This window comes from Bombina bombina, chromosome 3 (assembly GCF_027579735.1).
Source record: "Bombina bombina isolate aBomBom1 chromosome 3, aBomBom1.pri, whole genome shotgun sequence".
NCBI classification, from domain to species: Eukaryota; Metazoa; Chordata; class Amphibia; order Anura; family Bombinatoridae; genus Bombina; species Bombina bombina.
The window spans coordinates 48,558,008-48,580,599 of NC_069501.1; the positions used below are offsets into that span (position 1 = coordinate 48,558,008).

Sequence of the window (22,592 nt, forward strand, 5' to 3'; positions counted from 1 at the left end):
TATATCTCAGGGATACCTTCTGGATTTCAAAACTTCTCCTCCACAAGGGAGGTTCCATCTGTCCAGGTTATCAACAAACCTAGTAAAGAAAGAGGCATTTCTACAATGTGTACAAGACCTCTTAGTGATGGGAGTGATCCACCCAGTTCCGCGAACGGAACAGGGGCAAGGGTTTTATTCGAATCTGTTTGTGGTTCCCAAAAAAGAGGGAACCTTCAGACCAATCTTAGACTTAAAGATCTTAAACAAATTCCTAAGGGTTCCATCGTTCAAGATGGAAACCATTCGGACCATCCTACCCATGATCCAAGAGGGTCAATATATGACCACAGTGGACTTAAAGGATGCCTACCTTCACATACCGATTCACAAAGATCATTATCGGTACCTAAGGTTTGCCTTTCTAGACAGGCATTACCAGTTTGTAGCTCTTCCCTTCGGGTTAGCTACGGCCCCGAGAATTTTTACAAAGGTTCTGGGCTCACTTCTGGCGGTACTAAGACTACGAGGCATAGCGGTGGCTCCGTACCTAGACGAGATTCTGATACAAGCGTCAAGTTTTCAAAATGCAAAGTCTCATACAGAGATAGTTCTAGCATTTCTGAGGTCGCATGGGTGGAAAGTGAACGTGGAAAAGAGTTCTCTGTTACCACTCACAAGGGTCCCTTTTCTAGGGACTCTTATAGATTCTGTAGAGATGAAGATTTACCTGACGGAGTCCAGGTTATCAAAGATTCTCAATGCTTGCCGTGTCCTTCACTCCATTCCAAGCCCATCAGTAGCTCAGTGCATGGAAGTAATCGGCTTAATGGTCGCGGCAATGGACATAGTGCCATTTGCGCGCCTACATCTCAGACCGCTGCAACTATGCATGCTAAGTCAATGGAACGGGGATTACTCAGATCTGTCCCCTTTGCTAAATCTGGACCAGAAGACCAGAGATTCTCTTCTCTGGTGGTTATCACGGGTTCATCTGTCCAGAGGAATGACTTTTCGCAGACCAGATTGGACGATTGTAACAACAGATGCCAGCCTACTAGGCTGGGGAGCAGTCTGGAACTCCCTGAAGGCTCAGGGATCGTGGACTCAGGAGGAGAAACTCCTCCCGATAAACATTCTAGAATTAAGAGCAATATTCAATGCTCTTCTAGCTTGGCCTCAGTTAGCAACACTGAGGTTCATCAGATTTCAGTCGGACAACATCACGACTGTGGCTTACATCAATCATCAAGGGGGAACCAGGAGTTCCCTAGCGATGTTGGAAGTCTTGAAGATAATTCGCTGGGCAGAGTCTCACTCTTGCCACCTGTCAGCGATCTACATCCCAGGCGTGGAGAACTGGGAGGCGGATTTTCTAAGTCGCCAGACTTTTCATCCGGGGGAGTGGGAACTTCACCCGGAGGTATTTGCTCAACTGATTCTTCGTTGGGGCAAACCGGATCTGGATCTCATGGCATCTCGCCAGAACGCCAAGCTTCCTTGTTATGGATCCAGGTCCAGGGACCCGGGTGCGGTGCTGGTAGATGCACTAGCAGCCCCTTGGGTTTTCAACATAGCTTATGTGTTTCCACCTTTTCCGTTGCTACCTCGACTGATTGCCAGGATCAAACAGGAGAGAGCATCTGTGATTCTGATAGCGCCTGCGTGGCCACGCAGGACCTGGTATGCAGACCTAGTGGACATGTCGTCCTGTCCACCATGGTCTCTACCCCTGAGGCAGGACCTTCTGATTCAGGGTCCTTTCAACCATCCAAACCTAATTTCTCTGAGGCTGACTGCTTGGAAATTGAACGCTTGATTCTATCAAAGCGTGGGTTTCGGATTCGGTTATTGATACATTAATACAGGCTCGAAAACCTGTTACCAGAAAAATTTACCATAAGATATGGCGCAAATATTTATATTGGTGTGAATCCAAGAGTTACTCATGGAGTAGGGTTAGGATTTCTAGGATATTGTCCTTTCTACAAGAGGGTTTAGAAAAGGGCTTATCCGCTAGTTCACTAAAGGGACAGATTTCTGCTCTGTCTATTCTTTTACACAAGCGCCTGGCAGAGAATCCAGATGTCCAGGCCTTTTGTCAGGCTTTGACTAGAATTAAGGCTGTGTTTAAAACTGTTGCTCCTCCTTGGAGCTTAAACTTGGTTCTTAAAGTTCTTCAGGGTGTCCCGTTTGAACCCCTTCATTCCATTGATATTAAACTTTTATCTTGGAAAGTTCTGTTTTTGATGGCTATTTCCTCGGCTCGAAGAGTCTCTGAGTTATCTGCCTTACATTGCGATTCCCCTTATCTGATCTTTCATTCAGACAAGGTAGTCCTGCGTACTAAACTTGGGTTTTTACCTAAGGTTGTTTCTAACAGGAATATCAATCAAGAGATTGTTGTTCCATCATTATGTCCTAATCCTTCTTCAAAGAAGGAACGTCTTTTGCATAATCTAGACGTGGTCCGTGCCCTGAAGTTCTACTTACAGGCAACTAAAGATTTTCGGCAAACTTCTTCTCTGTTTGTCGTTTACTCTGGACAGAGGAGAGGTCAAAAGGCTTCGGCTACCTCTCTCTCTTTTTGGCTTCGTAGCATAATACGTTTAGCCTATGAGACTACTGGACAGCAGCCTCCTGAAAGAATTACAGCTGATTCCACTAGAGCTGTGGCTTCCACCTGGGCCTTTAAGAATGAGGCCTCTGTTGAACAGATTTGCAAGGCTGCAACTTGGTCTTCACTTCATACTTTTTCCAAATTTTACAAATTTGACACTTTTGCTTCTTCGGAGGCTGTTTTTGGGAGAAAGGTTCTACAGGCAGTGGTTCCTTCTGTTTAATGTTCCTGCCTTGTCGCTCCCATCATCCGTGTGCTTTAGCTTTGGTATTGGTATCCCATAAGTAATGGATGACCCGTGGACTGAACACACTTAACAAGAGAAAACATAATTTATGCTTACCTGATAAATTTATTTCTCTTGTAGTGTGTTCAGTCCACGGCCCGCCCTGTCTTTTTTGAGGCAGGTTCTAAATTTTAAATTATAACTCCAGTCACCACTGCACCCTATAGTTTCTCCTTTCTCGTCTTGTTTCGGTCGAATGACTGGATATGACATGTGAGGGGAGGAGCTATATAGCAGCTCTGCTTAGGTGATCCTCTTGCAACTTCCTGTTGGGAAGGAGAATATATCCCATAAGTAATGGATGACCCGTGGACTGAACACACTACAAGAGAAATAAATTTATCAGGTAAGCATAAATTATGTTTTTCTGGCTGCACCTTTTAAATACTGCTGGTATTTAGAGTTCTCTGAAGGGCTGCGTTAGGCTCCAAAAAAGGAGCGTATAGCATATTTACCGCAACTGCAACTCTCAATACCAGTGGTGCTTACGGACGCGGCCAGCTTCAAAAACGTGCTCGTGCACGATTCCCCCATAGGAAACAATGGGGCAGTTTGAGCTGAAAAAAAACCTAACACCTGCAAAAAAGCAGCGTTCAGCTCCTAACGCGGCCCCATTGTTTCCTATGGGGAAACACTTCCTAAGTCTGCACCTAACACCCTAACATGTACCCCGAGTCTAAACACCCCTAACCTTACACTTATTAACCCCTAATCTGCCGCCCCCGCTATTGCTGACCCCTGCATTACACTTTTAACCCCTAATCTGCCGCTCCGTACACCGCCGCAACCTACGTTATACTTATGTACCCCTAATCTGCTGTCCCTAACACCGCTGACCCCTATTTTATATTTATTAACCCCTAATCTGCCCCCCACAACATCGCCACCAGCTACCTACAATAATTAACCCCTAATCTGCCGACCGCACCTCACCGCTACTATAATAAATGTATTAACCCCTAATCCGCCTCACTCCCGCCTCAATAACCCTATAATAAATAGTATTAACCCCTAATCTGCCCTCCCTAACATCGCCGACACCTAACTTCAATTATTAACCCCTAATCTGCCGACCGGATCTCGCCGCTACTCTAATAAATGGATTAACCCCTAAAGCTAAATCTAACCCTAACACTAACACCCCCTAAAGTTAAATATAATTTTTATCTAACGAAATAAATTAACTCTTATTAAATAAATTATTCCTATTTAAAGCTAAATACTTACCTGTAAAATAAACCCTAATATAGCTACAATATAACGAATAATTATATTGTAGCTATTTTAGGATTAATATTTATTTTACAGGCAACTTTGTAATTATTTTAACCAGGTACAATAGCTATTAAATAGTTAAGAACTATTTAATAGCTAAAATAGTTAAAATAATTATAAAATTACCTGTAAAATAACTCCTAACCTAAGTTACAATTAAACCTAACACTACACTATCAATAAATTAATTAAATACAATACTTACAAATAACTACAATTAAATAAACTAACTAAAGTACAAAAAATAAAAAAGAACTGTTACAAAAAATAAAAAAATATTTACAAACATTAGAAAAATATTACAACAATTTTAAACTAATTACACCTACTCTAAGCCCCCTAATAAAATAACAAAGACTCCCAAAATTAAAAAAAAAGCCCTATCCTATTCTAAATTAAAAAAGTTCAAAGCTCTTTTACCTTACCAGCCCTGAAAAGGGCCATTTGCGGGGCATGCCCCAAATAATTCAGCTCTTTTGCCTGTAAAAAAAAACATACAATACCCCCCCCAACATTACAACCCACCACCCACATACCCCTAATCTAACCCAAACCCCCCTTAAATAAACCTAACACTAAGCCCCTGAAGATCTTCCTACCTTATCTTCACCATGCCAGGTTCACCGATCCGTCCTCCGAAGTCTTCATCCAAGCCCAAGCGGGGCTGGCGATCCATAATCCGGCTGAAGTCTTCTATCAAGCAGCGGTTGAAGAGGTCCAGAAGAGGCTCCAAAGTCTTCATCCTATCCGGGAAGAAGAGGAGATCCGGACCGGCAACCATCTTGATCCAAGCGGCATCTTCTATCTTCATCCGATGACGAACGGCTCCATCTTGAAGACCTCCGACGTGGATCCATCCTCTTCTTCCGACGTCCAAATGAAGAATGAAGGTTCCTTTAAGGGACGTCATCCAAGATTGCGTCCCTCGAATTCCGATTGGCTGATAGGATTCTATCAGCCAATCGGAATTAAGGTAGGAAAATTCTGATTGGCTGATGGAATCAGCCAATAGAATGCGAGCTCAATCTGATTGGCTGATCCAATCAGCCAATTGGATTGAACTTGAATCTGATTGGCTGATTCCATCAGCCAATCAGAATTTTCCTACCTTAATTCCGATTGGCTGATAGAATCCTATCAGCCAATCGGAATTCGAGGGACGCCATCTTGGATGACGTCCCTTAAAGGAACCTTCATTCTTGAGTTGGACGTCGGAAAAAGAGGATGGATCCGCGTCGGAGGTCTTCAAGATGGAGCCGTTCGTCATCGGATGAAGATAGAAGATGCCGCTTGGATCAAGACGGTTGCCGGTCCGGATCTCCTCTTCTTCCCGGATAGGATGAAGACTTTGGAGCCTCTTCTGGACCTCTTCAGCCGCCGCTTGATAGAAGACTTCAGCCGGATTATGGATCGCCAGCCCCCGCTTGGGCTTGGATGAAGACTTCGGAGGCTTGAATCAAGACTTCGGAGGACGGATCGGTGAACCTGGCATGGTAAAGATAAGGTAGGAAGATCTTCAGGGGCTTAGTGTTAGGTTTATTTAAGGGGGTTTGGGTTAGATTAGGGGTATGTGGGTGGTGGGTTGTAATGTTGGGGGGGTTATTGTATGTTTTTTTTTTACAGGCAAAAGAGCTGAATTATTTGGGGCATGCCCCGCAAATGGCCCTTTTCAGGGCTGGTAAGGTAAAAGAGCTTTGAACTTTTTTAATTTAGAATAGGGTAGGGTATTTTTTTATTTTGGGGGTCTTTGTTATTTTATTAGGGGGCTTATAGTAGGTGTAATTAGTTTAAAATTGTTGTAATATTTCTCTAATGTTTGTAAATATTTTTTTATTTTTTGTAATTTAGTTCTTTTTTATTTTTTGTACTTTAGTTAGTTTATTTAATTGTAGTTATTTGTAGGTATTGTATTTAATTAATTTATTGATAGTGTAGTGTTAGGTTTAATTGTAACTTAGGTTAGGATTTATTTTACAGGTAATTTTGTAATTATTTTAATTAGGTAGCTATTAAATAGTAAATAACTATTTAATAGCTATTGTACCTGGTTAAAATAAATACAAAGTTGCCTGTAAAATAAATATTAATCCTAAACTAGCTACAATATAATTATAATTTATATTGTAGCTATATTAGGGTTTATTTTACAGGTAAGTATTTAGCTTTAAATAGGAATAATTTATTTAATAAGAGTTAATTTATTTCGTTAGATTTAAATTATATTTAATTTAGGGGGGTGTTAGGGTTAGACTTAGCTTTAGGGGTTAATACATTTATTATAGTAGCGGTGTGGTCCGGTCGGCAGATTAGGGGTTAATAATTGTAGGTAGGTGGAGGCGACGTTGGGAGCGGCAGATTAGGGGTTAATAAATATAATATAGGGGTCGGCGGTGTTAGGGGCAGCAGATTAGGGGTACATAGGTATAATGTAGGTTGCGGCGGTTTGCGGTCGGCAGATTAGGGGTTAAAAAAATATGCAGGTGTCAGCGATAGCGGGGGCGGCAGATTAGGGGTTAATAAATATTATGTAGGTGTCGGCGGTGTTAGGGGCAGCAGATTAGGGGTACATAGGGATAACGTAGGTGGCGGCGCTGTGCGGTAAGCAGATTAGGGGTTAATAATTGTAGGTAGGTGGTGGCGACGTTGGGGACGGCAGATTAGGGGTTAATAAATATAATATAGGGGTCAGCGGTGTTAGGGGCAGGAGATTAGGGGTTCATAGGGATAACGTAGGTTGCGGCGGTGTACGGAGCGGCAGATTAGGGGTTAAAATTTTTTATTATAGTGGCGGCGATGTGGGGGGACCTCGGTTTAGGGGTACATAGGTAGTTTATGGGTGTTAGTGTACTTTAGAGCACAGTAGTTAAGAGCTTTATGAACCGGCGTTATCCCAGAAAGCTCTTAACTCCTGAGTTTTTTCTGCGGCTGGAGTTTTGTCGTTAGATTTCTAACGCTCACTTCAGCCAAGACTCTAAATACCGGCGTTAGAAAGATCCCATTGAAAAGATAGGATACGCAAATGGGGTGGGGGGATCTGCGGTATGGAAAAGTTGCGGCTGGAAAGGGAGCGTTAGACCCTTTCCTGACTGACTCCAAATAGCAGCGGTAGCCCAAAACCAGCGTTAGGAACCTCTAATGCTGGTTTTGACGGCTAACGCAAAACTCTAAATCTAGGCGTAAGTGTATTAAAATATATGACGTTATTTAGAATTTTATTTAAATTACTTTGGTCTTATGATTTTTTTTAAGCCCCGTCCACCACATTTCAAATTTTTTTGCGGGGGGGGGTGTCCCTCTTTTGAATTTTTGAAATGTTGGGAGGGAGGTATTCTGTATTACAGTGTCGCACCAAGAATGAGCTAACTCTATTCATTTTCATTTTCCTCCCCTATCATGACATTATGGGGTAACAGAACAATATATGTATCTGCCATTGGATTGTCTCAGAGACAGAAACAAGTTTCTTAAAAGATAAAACAAATTAGATGGGCAGATATCCAGATTGTACTAACATCACCAGAGAAACGATAAATTCATACCCCAAGGCCTGTTCTCTTGTTTATGAAAACCTTTATTAAGGCAAACAGGGATCATACCCACAGGACAGATAGACAAACAATACTGTATTATAAAACATTGCCTGATGTTACCGCAGGCTCCGTTGTTCATATTGACAGGTGTCCTGGAAATTTGTTTAATTTGTTATCTTAACATAGACAATAAATAAGGGTACATTTGAAATCTCTAAATACTCTGATGGAAAGCGGAAGTCAGCGGCAGGCAGTGGAGGTGCCTTAGTGTGTGCTTTACGTATCTTGGTCAGAAGCTGTAACTAAATAGTGCATTATCTTCTTCTAGCTGCTTTTTGTCCATAAGTGAGCGCCAGCTAATTTAACTTGCAATGTGTGTTTATATTTGTGACTCTGCATAGTAGATTTTCCATCACAGTCTGTAAAAAGCAACCAGTGGCAGCTCAGCAAATATTCTGATGTGTAAAGACAGAAGATAGCGCAGTAACAAATATTAAAGGGACAGTCAACACCAAATTTTTTGTTGTTTAAAAAGAAATATAATCCCTTTATTACCCATTCCCCAGTTTTGCATAACCAGCACTGTTATATTAATACACTTTTTACCTCTGTAATTACCTTATATCTAAGCCTCTGCAAACTGCCCCTTATCTCAGTTCTTTTGACAGACTTGCACTTTAGCCAATCAGTGCTCACTCCTAGGTAACTTCACGTGCATGAGCTCAATGTTATCTATATGAAACACATGAACTAATGCCCTCTAGTGGTCAAAATGCATTCAGATTAGAGGCAGTCTTCAAGGTCTAAGAAATTAGCATATGAACCTCCTAGGTTTAGCTTTCAACTAAGAATACCAAGAGAACAAAGCAAAATTGGTGATAAAAGTAAATTGAAAAGTTGTTTAAAATTACATTCCCTATTTAAATCATGAAAAAAATGTTGGTCTTGACTGTCCCTTTAATAACATCTATAAATATACGTTAAACGTTATAGCTATTTGGAGAATGTTGGAGGTCGTCTGGTTGTATATTGGAATATATGGATGTAAAACTAGAATGCACACACATTCAGAATATCACATGCACATACTCACACATGCACACACATTCATTATATCACATGCACGTACACACAATCACACATGCACACACCTTCATAACATCACATGCACATACACTCAGTCACACATGCACACACATTTATAATATCACATGCACGTACATTCATAATATCACATGCATGTACACATACTCACACATGCACACACATTCATAATATCACATGCACGTACACACACTCACACATGCACACACATTCATAATATCACATGCATGCACACACATTCATAACATTACATGCACTTACACACACATTCATAACATCACATGCACGTACACACAGTCACACATGCACACACATTCATAACATCACATGCATGTACACACACTCACACATGCACACACATTCAAAATATCACATGCATGTACACACACTCACACATGCACACACATTCATAATATCACATGCATGTACACACAGTCACACATGCACACACATTCATAACATTACATGCACTTACACACACATTCATAACATCACATGCACGTACACACAGTCACACATGCACACACATTCATAACATCACATGCACGTACACGCACTCACACATGCACACACATTCATAACATCACATGCAAGCACACACACTCACACATGCACACACATTCATAACATTACATGCACATACACACAGTCACACATCCATACACATTCATAACATCACATGCACGTACACACAGTCACACATGCACACACATTCATTACATCACATGCACGTACACGCATTCACACATGCACACACATTCATTATATCACATGCAAGCACACACATTCTTAGCATCACATGCATGTACATACACTCACACATTTACACACATTCATAACATCACATGCAAGTACACACAGTCACATATGCACACACATTCATTACATCACATGCACGTACACTCACTTACACATGCACACACATTCATAACATCACAAGCAAGTACACACAGTCATACATGCACTCATGTGTGCATGTCTCCTGACAAAGTGGACTGTGTGGATTGTAACTGCCCACTGGCTGGCTTTATTTTAACGTTGTCACTCTTTTGATTTAATTCTTTTGTTGTTGTTGTGGGAACCTGTTAAGGAAAAGGGATAAGTGGGAGAGGGATTAGCAAATGGAGAAACGTTTTGACAATCTTTACTCTGAGCACCCCAAATTACTATACTATATCCCACTTGTCTATATTGTTCTTTGAATCATATATAATATTCTCTAATAATCCAGTCTAGTGGTGTGCTTTTATTATGGAGGGATATTGCTTAAAGTTAGGGTTAGGTTAAGGGTTAAGGTTATGGTTAGGTTAAGGTTAGGGTTATGGCTAGGGATAGAGTAAGGCTATGGTTAGGTATCGGCTGTGGTTAGGTTAAGGCTATGGTTAGGTTAATGCTAGGGTTAGGTTAAAGCTATGGTTAGGTTAAGGATAGGTTTAGGTTTAGATGAGGGTTAGGTTAAGGCTAGGGTTAGGTTTAGGCTATGGTTAGTTTAAGGCTAGGTTTAGGTTTAGACAAGGGTTAGATTAAGGCTAGGGCTAGGTTTAGGCTAGGGTTAGTTTAAGGCTATTGTTAGGTTAAGGCTAGGGCTAGAATAAGGCTATGGTTAGGGTTAGGGTATGGTTAGGGTTATGGCTAGGGTTAGGGTTATGGCTATAGTTAGGTTATGGCTAGGGTTATGTTAAGGCTAGGGTTATGTTAGGTTAGGGTTAGCGTTATGGCTAGGGTTAGGTTATGGCTAGAGTTTGGTTATGGCTGGGGTTAGGGTTATGGCAAGGGGTTAGGTTAAGGCTAGGGTTTTGGTTAGGGTTAGGTTAGGCTAAGTTATGGTTAGGCTAAGTTATGGTTAGGCTAAGTTTAGGGTTATGGCTAGGGTAAGGCTTTCGTTAGTTTAAGGCTATGATTAGGTTATCTAAGGTTAGGTTAAGGCTAGGACTAGGGTTAAGACTAGTGTTGACGCTAATTTTACTGTAGGATATATGTGTTAAAAGCCCTCTCTATCATCCAGTTTATTACAGGGAGTTTGTCCTCCTTGGGGCAACGTCACATGTGATTGTCATTAGTGCAACATTCTTGACAATAAACTGATTTCATGACTTGTTTTCCTTTTTAGAAATTCAGTCATGACATCAATGTATCGCTGCTATGGTTGTCGTCAAGTGCGTATTGTAAATATTATTCAAGGTGATACAGTGTTACCATTTAATTCACACCTGTCACCTAGAGTGTCGCCTTCATGTTTAATAAACAATGACAAGACTTGTCAGGACAGAGACCTTCATCTGCATTTGTTTTGCATTTTTTTTTTGTTTTAGGACATTTTCTTCCCCTTTGAACATATTTAATTATAGAATAATACTTGGTTGCTGCTTAAATTATATTTATAGGGTTAGTGGGAAGCATTTTCAAGGGGTGTAAAATTATTATTAGAAATGTGGCTGTTCATAATTATAATTTTATAGTCTTTTATATTTATTTTACTCTGGATTGGCTCTGTTTTTGCTCCCAGAGCTGATCTCCGAGTAGCAGATATCTTGAATAAGAGTCTCTGTATGGTCTATTATTGTCTGTGGGGAGATGTAAAAGTAGTTAAACTCAGAGTAAATTATAGGACAAGGCATTTTTATTAGAAATAATCTACAAAGTTTGTATTATCATTAAAGGGACATTGTACAGCAAAATGTTCTCCCCTTTAATGTGTTCCCAATTATTAATTTTCCCTGGTGAAGTGTATTTATTGTATACAAATAACTAATTTACCTTTATTTTGTCGCTTGAAATAATTATTTTTGATTGTTGAATCCTCCAACTCTACTGAAGAATTCTATTCTGGGAGAGAGCCCCTCCTATTTCAAATGATGTTTATGCAGCTGTTTTGAATACAAGCATGCCTTTTCTATACCTGTTTAGACACACCAGGCATGTCAAACTTATATAATTAGTACCAGGGGCCACAGTTATTATTACTAATGCTAAATATATATACTTTTTATTTCCCTTTACTAAAATAGAAATAATTTACCTCTGACACTCAAACTAGAGCCCGGGGGGCCACATACTCCCTCAAATGACCTCCCCAATCTCTAGTCCTCTCACTCTTTTACCACCCTATCTCCTACATGTGGTCCTGTCTCACACCAACCACAGTTATGACTTCTCACAGTCTGGTCTCTATCATTGTTTTATCACCTTCTGCAGATAATCAATATATTATTCTAGCACAGCACCTGCTATTGTTAAAGGGGCAGTAAAGTCAAAATTAAACATTCATTGTTTAAGTAGAACATGAAATTTAAAGCCCATATTTTTGCTTTGTTCTCTCTTTATCATTTGTTGAAAACTAAACATAGGAAGACTAATAGGAGCTTTGGAGTGTGCACATGTCTTTAGCAATAAATGGCAGCAGTATTTGCAACAATGCATGACATATCTATAAACATTGTTGCAAACACTGCTGCCTGATGACTAAATACACATGCACGCTCCTGAGCTCATTTAGGGTTACTCTTTAACATAGGGGATCTATGCAATTTTGGTAAAAAAAAAAAAGTACATTAGGAAGTTGTTTAAAATTTCATGTGCTATCTGATCCATTTAAAGGGACATGAAACCACAATTTTTCTTTTATGATTCAGATAGAGAATAAATATTTTTTATTTTTTTATTTTATTTACTTCTATTTTCAAATTTGCTTTGTTCTCATGTTATTCTTTGTTGACTAGATATCTAGGTAGGTAGTGTGCACATATCTGGAGCACTTCATGACAGGAAATAGTGCTGCCATCCAGTGCTCTTGCTAATGTATAACATTCTTGCAAAACTGCTGCCATATAGTACTGCAATCACGTGCACGCTCCTGAGCTTACAGCCTTGCTTTTCTACAAAGGATACCAAGAACATTTGATAATAGAAGTAAATTGGAATGTGGTTTAAAACTGTTTGTTCTGTCTGAATCATGAAAGAAACATTTTGGGTTTTATGTCCCTTTAAGTTTCATGTTGACTGTCCTTGTAACAGAAGATGGGAGGCTACCGTTTAGGTTTTATGTCCCTTTAAGTTTCATGTTGACTGTCCTTGTAACAGAAGATGGGAGGCTACCGTTTAGGTTTTATGTCCCTTTAAGTTTCATGTTGACTGTCCTTGTAACAGACGATGGGAGGCTACCGTTTAGGTTTTATGTCCCTTTAAGTTTCATGTTGACTGTCCTTGTAACAGACGATGGGAGGCTACCGTTTAGGTTTTATGTCCCTTTAAGTTTCATGTTGACTGTCCTTGTAACAGACGATGGGAGGCTACCGTTTAGGTTTTATGTCCCTTTAAGTTTCATGTTGACTGTCCTTGTAACAGACGATGGGAGGCTACCGTTCCCCTTGCTTCAGGTGTTACTCACTGCTGCTTCATACTTCATTTGTCTTCTTCTTGGATCAAATTCAGTTAAAAATTTAATAAAGTCAAATAAATATTGACAAGGTACATGATGTGTACAAGGAAGTCTAATTATTGTGCAATATTAATGCCTCTTTCCAAAATATATATTTAAAGGGACAGTCTACACCAGATGATTTATTATTTTAAAAGATATATAATCCCTAGTTTTGCACAACTAACACTGTTATATTAATACACTTTTTACCTCTGTGAGTATCTTGTATCTAAACCTCTGCAAACTGCCTCTTATTTCAGTTCTTTTGACAGACTTGCATTTTAGCCAATCAGTGCTGGCTCCTAGGAACTCCACGTACGTGAGCACAGTGTTATCTAAATGAAACACATGAACTAACACCCTCTAGTGGTGAAAAACTGTCAAAATGTTCTGAAATAAGACAAGAGGCGGTCTTCAATGGCTTAGAAATTGGCATATGAACCTCCTAAGTTTAGCTTTCAACTAAGAATACCAAAAGAACAAAGCAAAATTGGTGATAGAAGTAAATTGTTTAAAATGACATGCCCTATCTGAATAATGAAAGTTTGTTTTGGACTAGACTGTCCCTTTAAGATGTCCTGATAAATAGGTGTATTTTTTTTTATTTTTGTTTTACTTCTATAACAAGTGTCTATCTTTTTCCATCAGTCTCGTGAAATAGAGGGTAAAGAGAAGAGGGGGGCTGGTCCAGAGACTGGGATGTAATGGCATTGGTGATAAAGCCTGTTCTTGCCAACGGACCGCCAGAAGAGAGTCCCATGCTCAGAGGAGCCTCTCTGGAACAGCCCAGGGGAACCGATGAAGAGCAGAAAGCTAATGTAAGTAAGATATCAGTGACTGCCCAGTCTTCCTCGCTACTTGCAAAGGGTTCCACGCTCTAATCTTATAATCATTTAACCAAAAGGAATATTGCACTGCAATTAGCTTCAATAATCAATCACTCTTTCTTGTGCCTCTTTAGTCAAAGTAACATTTTTGTTATTTTATAGTAGTGATGTTCTATATTTAGTCTAACCTTTATGATAAATACTGGTGACTGATCTAGCATACGGTGGGATTATTTATTTTGCTGTAATGCTTTCCTAGTCATAGATGGCAAATTCTGCTCTACTAAAACTCTTTAGACACTAACTGTAAATTTGCCAGCAAGTTTGGGATCCTCTGGAATAGTAGAAAAACTTGAAATGTGTGTTTATATATTATGTTACAAGTGGCCAATCAGATGCTGAGATCCTTTTTTGTCTGGGCATAGAATGAATATGTCTGTTTAAGTATAACATAGTGTTACACAGGGGCGTACGGTTTGTTGCCCATTCTCAACTTTAAAGAGACATTCAACTCAAAATGTAGTTTCTCAAATAAGGTTTAATTTTGGTTTGTGAAACATTTTGCAGTGCACTTTCATGATTTATTTTGCCTTTGTTTTGTGCAATTTAAATGACGAGTAGCCATTTTATAAACCCTAGAGAGGATGGAATGTATTCAGAGGAACTCAGAGCCCTCACGCTCCTATATGCTGCACGGTGATTGGTTGCTATGTGTGGGAGCTCATTTATATTTTATCCTAATTGGCTACAGCAGAAAAGGCAACAAGAGGTTTTTCAAGGGCCATGCTACTGGACTGCAAAACGTTGCAAATTTTGCTTTTAACACATTTACTTTGTATTCATTTCTGATGTGTATTAAAAAGGACATTAATGCCCCATTAAATGATAAAAACACTATCTACAGGGCCAGGTTATGAGCTAGATTATAATAAAAATGCAAAATGATTCTTTAAAATGTCTTCATTTGTCTATTGTAATCGATATGTTAAACTTGAAGCACATCATGGGGGCCCCGGTATAACCTCATAACTCATTTGGTTACTTTTATTTTAAGCATTATGGGCTTCAGAATAGTAGCAATTGCCTTTTCCTTGATCATTCATTTTATATTTCATCCTTTATTGTAAAATCATGTCATGGTAGGTGGTAATACCTTGTTATAAACTGCTTACTGAACAGTAATTCCCCATTCCCCTAGATTACTAGCAGAGCATATTTGTTACCACGTGAAGCACAAACGTGATCACAAGACTGCAATATTTGTTAACGCAAGAACCCATATTAATGCACTGTACCAACCATGATTGCTAAACGTGGTTGGCACAGTGAGATACAGTGCATGAAAGAAGTGGCACATTAGTTTCAATGGTACAAACGGTGCCTGTTTACAAAACACATTTTACAGTCTGAGAAATAGTTCATAACAAACTATAGTGATTGAGGTGAAAGCCGCGGCGGTTTTTTTATGCAAGATATTAATATCCAGTACTAATTATCTTGTTTTTAAACTAAAAATATGCCAAAATAAGCAATAAATTAACTGAGAAAAAAATGTATAATCCACATGTTTACAATATAATTACACATCATACACACATGTACTGTATACCCATAATGCCCTAGCTTAAAGGGACAGTATACACCAAAATTGTTATTGTTTAAAAAGATAGATAATGCTTTTACTACCCATTCCCCAGCTGTGCACAACAAACATTGTTATATTAATATAGTTTAAAACATTTAAACCTCTAAATTATTGCCTGTTTCTAAGCCACTACAGACAGCCTCTTATCACATGCTTTTTTATTAGCTTTTCACAAAAGAACAGTGCTAGTTCACATGTGCCATATAGATAACATTGTGCTCTCTCCCGTGGAGTTGTCCAGAACACAACACTAATTGGCTAAAATGCAAGTCAAAAGATAATAAATAAATATCCATGTGATAAGGGGGCTGTCAGAAGAGGCTTAGATGCAAGGTAATCACAGGGGTAAAAAGTTTATTAATATAACCATGTTGACTGTGCAAAACTGGGGAATGGGTAATAAAGGGATTATCTATCTTTTTGTAATCAGCAAAAACTGAGCCAGCACCACGTAGGAGCAAGAGAGGCCACTTATCTGTGGCTGAGAGTCATCCTTTCCCCTTAGTTAGCTATGCACTTCCTATACAAACATGATGGCTGGTTTTCTGTATAGTAACACTGGGGCGGCCATCTTGGAAACCCTGCCTCCATATTTGCAAACACTTTCCTTACACTGTGAACCTTGTTTTACAGGGGGCACACAGTGGTGCCAGACATGATGCAGGTAGAGTGATGCCACTACTTTCATGGCCTGATGGGCCCCCTAGAACTGTGGACCCAGTCTCCACTGAGGCCCCTGAGACCCCTCTGGATGCCAATGAGCCACCATTTTTAAAATGTTGTGTAGCTCATGAGCAGACCTCCCAACCACCTCACATCTTGCAGGATTGTCACGAGTTAGGTTGTTTGCCTGCTGTTCCTATTATAGTTCCTTGTCAGGGCAAATATCCTTTTTTCTAGGGAGTTCCCACAACAAATGATGCAGCCAACCCCACACAAAACACACCACATCCCCCCACAGCACACCCATAACCCTGTGCACCCTGTCATGGCTCCATCTACCAAACACAGATGAGTCACTGCTCATGTCCCACTCAACTTCCTGTCTCAAAAAGCATCTGGGAAATGTTGAGCAGTATTCATGTGTACAACAATGATCTCTTTCTTGTTGTACATGTTGCCATTGATATTATTTATTCCCCTACATCATCTCCTAAACACTTCTGTGGATGTTGATGCCAAATTTTCTGTAACTACAAAAGGAAATCTATCGCCTAGATTTAGAGTTCTGCGTTAGCCGTCAAAATCAGCGTTAAGGGGTCCGAAAGCTGCTTTTGGCCGCCCGCTGGTATTTAGAGTCAGGCAGGAAAGGGTGTACCGCTCACTTCCCTACCGCGATTCCAGGCTACCGCAGATCCCCTTACGCCAATTGCGTATCCTATCTTTTCAATGGGATCTGCCTAACGCTGGTATTTGGAGTCTTGGGAGAAGTGAGCGGTAGACCCTGTACCGACAAGACTCCAGCCGCAGAAAAAAGTCAGTAGTTAAGAGCTTTATGGGCTAACGCCGGAATATAAAGCTCCTAACTACTGTGCTCTAAAGTACACTAACACCCATAAACTACCTATGTACCCCTAAACCGAGGCCCCCCACATCGCCGCCACTCTAATAATTTTTTTTAACCCCTAATCTGCCGACCGGACATCGCCGCCACCTACGTTATACTTATGAACCCCTAATCTGCTGCCCCTAACATCGCCGACCCCTATATTATATTTATTAACCCATAATCTGCCCCCCCAATGTCGCCGCTACCTAACTACACTTATAAACCCCTAATCTGCCGACCGGACCTCGCCGCCACTATAATAAATGTATTAACCCCTAAACCATCTTGGATGACGTCATTTAAAGGAACCTTCATTCGGCGAGTAGGCGTCGGTTGAAGAGGATGGATCCGCATCGGCTGGGAAGAAGATGGCTCCGCTCCGCTCCGGATGGATGAAGATAGAAGATGCCGCTTGGATGAAGATGTCTGCCGGTCTGGATGTCCTCTTCTGCCCGGATAGGATGAAGACTTCTGCCGGTTCGGATGTCCTCTTCTGCCCCATCGGATGAAGACTTCGTCCCGGCTGGGTGAAGACGACTCAAGGTAGGGAGATCTTCAGGGGATCTACTTTGGGGCATGCCCCGCAAAAAGCCCTTTTAAGGGCTGGTAAAAGAGTTGATTACTTTTGTATTTTAGAATAGGGTAGGGAATTTTTTATTTTGGGGGGCTTTTTTATTTTATTAGGGGGCTTAGATTAGGTGTAATTAGTTTAAACTGCTTGTAATTCTTTTTTATTTTTTGTAATTTAGTGTTTTTTTTTTGTATTATAGAATAGTGTATTTAATTGCATTTAATTGTAGGTAATTTATTTAATTAATTTAATGATAGTGTAGTGTTAGGTTTAATTGTAATTTAGGTTAGGATTTATTTTACAGGTAATTTTGTAATTATTTTAACTAGGTAGCTATTAAATAGTTAACAACTATGTAATAGCTATTGTACCTAGTTAAAATAAATACAAAGTTGCCTGTAAAATAAATATAAATCCTAAAATAGCTACAATATAATTATTCGTTATATTGTAGCTATATTAGGGTTTATTTTATAGGTAAGTATTTAGTTTTAAATAGGAATAATTTAGTTAATTTTAGGAATATTATTTTGTTTAATATAAATTATATTTATGTTAGGGGGTGTTAGGGTTAGGGTTAGAGTTATGTTTAGGGGTTAATAACTTTATTATAGTAGCGGCGACGGTGCGGGCGGGAGATTAAGGGTTAATAATTATAGGTATGTGGCGGCGATGTTAGGGAGGGCAGATTTGGGGTTAATACTATTTATTATAGTGTTTGCGAGGTGGGAGTGCGGCGGTTTAGGGGTTAATACATTTATTATAATGGCGGCGAGGTCCGGTTGGCAGATTAGGGGTTAATAAGTGTAGCTAGGTAGCAGCGACGTTGGAGCAGGGCAGATTAGGGGGTAATAAATATAATATAGGGGTCGGCGGTGTTAGAGGCAGCAGATTAGGGGTTCATAGGGATAATGTAGGTTGCGGCGGTGTCCGTAGAAGATTAGGGGTTAATAATAATATGCAGGGGGCGGCAGATTAGGGGTTAATAAGTGTAATTTGCATACAAAGAGAGAAGCGCTCTACCAGGAACGAACAACAGCTCAGTGGCTTGTTCTATGGCGATTTACCACCCGGAAGCAGCCTCTTTTAGACCAGTGTGCTTTTCACAGAAGAAAACTTTCCTGAAGTATATCAGTCTGATCCCGCCAAGTAAGGTCAGTCCAGCCCCGAAATACCAGGCAATTCTCCTCTGAACAAGGAACATGACAACCCCAGACGATCGTTTCGGCCTCCTATGGGCCTCGTCAGTGAGGTGCAGCCACATTCCTCTAAGCACACTGAGCAAGGAGTCCACGTCTGGTTTCCCCCATCACCCATAGGGAGACTTCCCCAGGGTCATAATAATTTGCATACAAAGAGAGAAGCGCTCTACCAGGAACGAACAACAGCTCAGTGGCTTGTTCTATGGCGATTTACCACCCGGAAGCAGCCTCTTTTAGACCAGTGTGCTTTTCACAGAAGAAAACTTTCCTGAAGTATATCAGTCTGATCCCGCCAAGTAAGGTCAGTCCAGCCCCGAAATACCAGGCAATTCTCCTCTGAACAAGGAACATGACAACCCCAGACGATCGTTTCGGAAGTCTCCCTATGGGTGATGGGGGAAACCAGACGTGGACTCCTTGCCCAGTGTGCTTAGAGGAATGTGGCTGCACCTCACTGACGAGGCCCATAGGAGGCCGAAGCGATCGTCTGGGGTTGTCATGTTCCTTGTTCAGAGGAGAATTTCCTGGTATTTCGGGACTGGACTGACCGTACTTGGCAGGATCAGACTGATATACTTCAGGAAAGTTTTCTTCTGTGAAAAGCACACTGGTCTAAAAGAGGCTGCTTCCGGGTGGTAAATCGCCATAGAACAAGCCACTGAGCTGTTGTTCGTTCCTGGTAGAGCGCTTCTCTCTTTGTATGCAAATTATTATGACCCTGGGGAAGTCTCCCTATGGGTGATGGGGGAAACCAGACGTGGACTCCTTGCCCAGTGTGCTTAGAGGAATGTGGCTGCACCTCACTGACGAGGCCCATAGGAGGCCGAAGCAATCGTCTGGGGTTGTCATGTTCCTTGTTCAGAGGAGAATTGCCTGGTATTTCGGGACTGGACTGACCGTACTTGGCAGGATCAGACTGATATACTTCAGGAAAGTTTTCTTCTGTGAAAAGCACACTGGTCTAAAAGAGGCTGCTTCCGGGTGGTAAATCGCCATAGAACAAGCCACTGAGCTGTTGTTCGTTCCTGGTAGAGCGCTTCTCTCTTTGTATGCAGGTTAATAAGTGTAAGGTTAGGGGTGTTTAGACTCGGGGTTCATGTTAGGGTGTTAGGTGTAGACATAACTTTTATTTCCCCATAGGAAACAATGGGGCTGCGTTATTAGCTGGACGCTGCTTTTTTGCAGGTGTTAGGTTTTTTTTCAGCCAGCTCAGCCCCATTGTTTCCTATGGGGATATCGTGCACGAGCACGTTTTTCCAGCTTACCGCTACCGTAAGCAACGCTGGTATTGAGAGTTGAAGTGGAGCTAAATTATGCTCAACGCTCCCTTTTCTGAGCCTAACGCAGCCACTCAGACAACTCTAAATACCAGCGTTGTTGGAAAGGTGCGTTGGGAAAAAAAGCAGCGTTAGCTACGCGGGTCTTTACCGACAAAACTCTAAAAATCTAGCCGTATGTTAATAAACCTACATTTAGCTTTTACATCTAAAAGCAATTTTACCCTAGTTCTTCGTTCATATAACTATGGCACATTAGTGTGGCTGATAGCCTTTATTTAGTGTTTAATGTCCCTTTAAAGGGACATTAAACACCTCAAGATATTAATATAAATGGTTTAATTACATGTAGTAAAACAACTTTCATTATTTTTTTGTTCTCCTTTCCTGTGATTTAATTCTGAATGGGCTTTTCATTTCATGTTAAACTTTGAAGTGTAGACACTGCTATATTCCAAACAGTCATTGGTTGCACACTCTAGTAAGCCATTTATAACCATTCCTAATTGGCCTGAGCAGAAAAAGTAACCTAAGTTACAATATGGCAGTGCCCACTGCTTTATAGACATTAACTTTGCCCTTATTTTTTTCAATATTTAAACAACTAATATCATTTTTAAAAATACATGTAGACATTCATTCGCAGGCTAATCTTTCCTCTGAATACATCATTCAAGTAATGATTGATTTAGTGTATTATGTCCCTTTAAATAAGTTCCAGACTTGGTTACAGTCCTCAAATTAGAAGGCACTAAAGTTGTGAAGGGTAACGTGCTACAAGTAGTTTGTGTTCTGCATACATTAATAATATGGCAGTTATCTCATTGCACAGAATGGCAGCTGTTACTATTGCTTTGTCACGAGTGCCATCTGACCTACAGTTATTTAGGGAGTCATGTAATACCCCCAGTTGCATGTTTCATGGCTCGGAAGGTGTCGTCTTGTCACAGAGCTCCCTTTGTGATTCTCTCACATAATGACAATGGTGCAGTTTTATAACATTGTATTGGTTTGTTCTGCTCTGCAGGATGCAAATAAAACCCTGAGGCAAATGTTCTGTGTATAATTGCTTTAGTTTCCAGCCCTATTTTCCATCTAGTACTTAACTCTTTCACTGCTAGAGATGCTACAAAACCTGTTATCGTCGATGAAGTTAATCGCGTATCTGTAGTGTTAACAGATTACTTATTGTAACAGATACAGCAAATAAGAACCAGCTGACCCATCTTGACTGCACAATCCTTTGGGTAGCTTTGTCTGTGTGCCAGGGATCCTTTAGCTATATTGTTTTATTAAAGGGACATAAAATAGGTTGAGATATGTGCATATCCTAAAAGGGCTAATTAATTAATAATAGTTTGCATAAAAAATTATTTAAAAATTACTGTCAAGTATTTTAGAATAATTTTTAAAAATAAGCAAAATTAATTACATAGCTTAGCTGCCTGGAGCAGCCAACTCCACCCCTCTTATCAGTGTTTAGACAGTTTATTTTTTTAATACTTTCAATCAAACAAAGTTACATAAACACACTGACCTATCACAGTTTGGGACCTCCGCTCTCCTTACAAAAGCTTTACTCACCTCTGGGTATCGTCCTCTTTTGTTTTTTTGACACAGCAGGTGCAACAGGCATTCAGAAGCTACTGCCTGCTTTTCTTTTTCTTTCATGAATCTGTGACTATTACTATTTAAAAACAGCTTTCCAATGTACTTCTTTGTTCTAATTTGCTTCATTTTTTTGGCATCCTTTGTTGAAGGAGCAGTAAAGCACTACTGGGAGCTAGCGGAACAGATCACATGAGCCAATGAGAAAAAGCGCATATATGTGCAGCTACCAATCAGGAGCTGGCTCCCAGTAGTGCACTGCTGATACTTAGGTATGCTTTTCAACAAAGGCTACCAAGAGAATAATAAAGCAAATTAGATAATAGAAGGAAATAAGAGAGTTGTTTGAAATCACATGCTCTGTCTGAATCATGAGAGATAGAAAAAATGGTTTAATATCCCTTTAAAGGGACATGAAACCCAATTTTTGTATTGCATGAATTAGAAAGAGCATACAATTATAAACAACTTTCTAATTTACTTCTATTATCTAATTTGCTTCATTCTCTTGATATTCTTTTCTGAAAAGCATATCTAGATATGCTTAGTAGCTGCTGATTGGTCGCTGCACATAGATGCCTCCTGTGATTGGCTCACCATGTGCATTGCTATTTCTTAATTAAAGGATAGCTAAAGAATTAAGCAAATTAGATAATAGAAGTAAATTGGAATGTTGTTTAAAAATGTATTATCTACCTT

The 22,592-nt window shown here is 40.1% G+C and overlaps 1 protein-coding gene across 1 annotated transcript in view; it reads left to right on the forward strand.

Moving 5' to 3' along the window:
* The window catches only part of GRAMD1C (GRAM domain containing 1C), a 455,805-nt gene that overhangs the window by 102,310 nt on the left and 330,903 nt on the right, over window positions 1–22,592 (forward strand). The window contains exon 2 of the mRNA XM_053705832.1: window positions 13,863–14,032. Coding sequence (XP_053561807.1) covers window positions 13,919–14,032 — 114 coding nt within the window. The 5' untranslated portion in view covers window positions 13,863–13,918. The remainder of the gene's footprint in view (window positions 1–13,862; window positions 14,033–22,592) is intronic.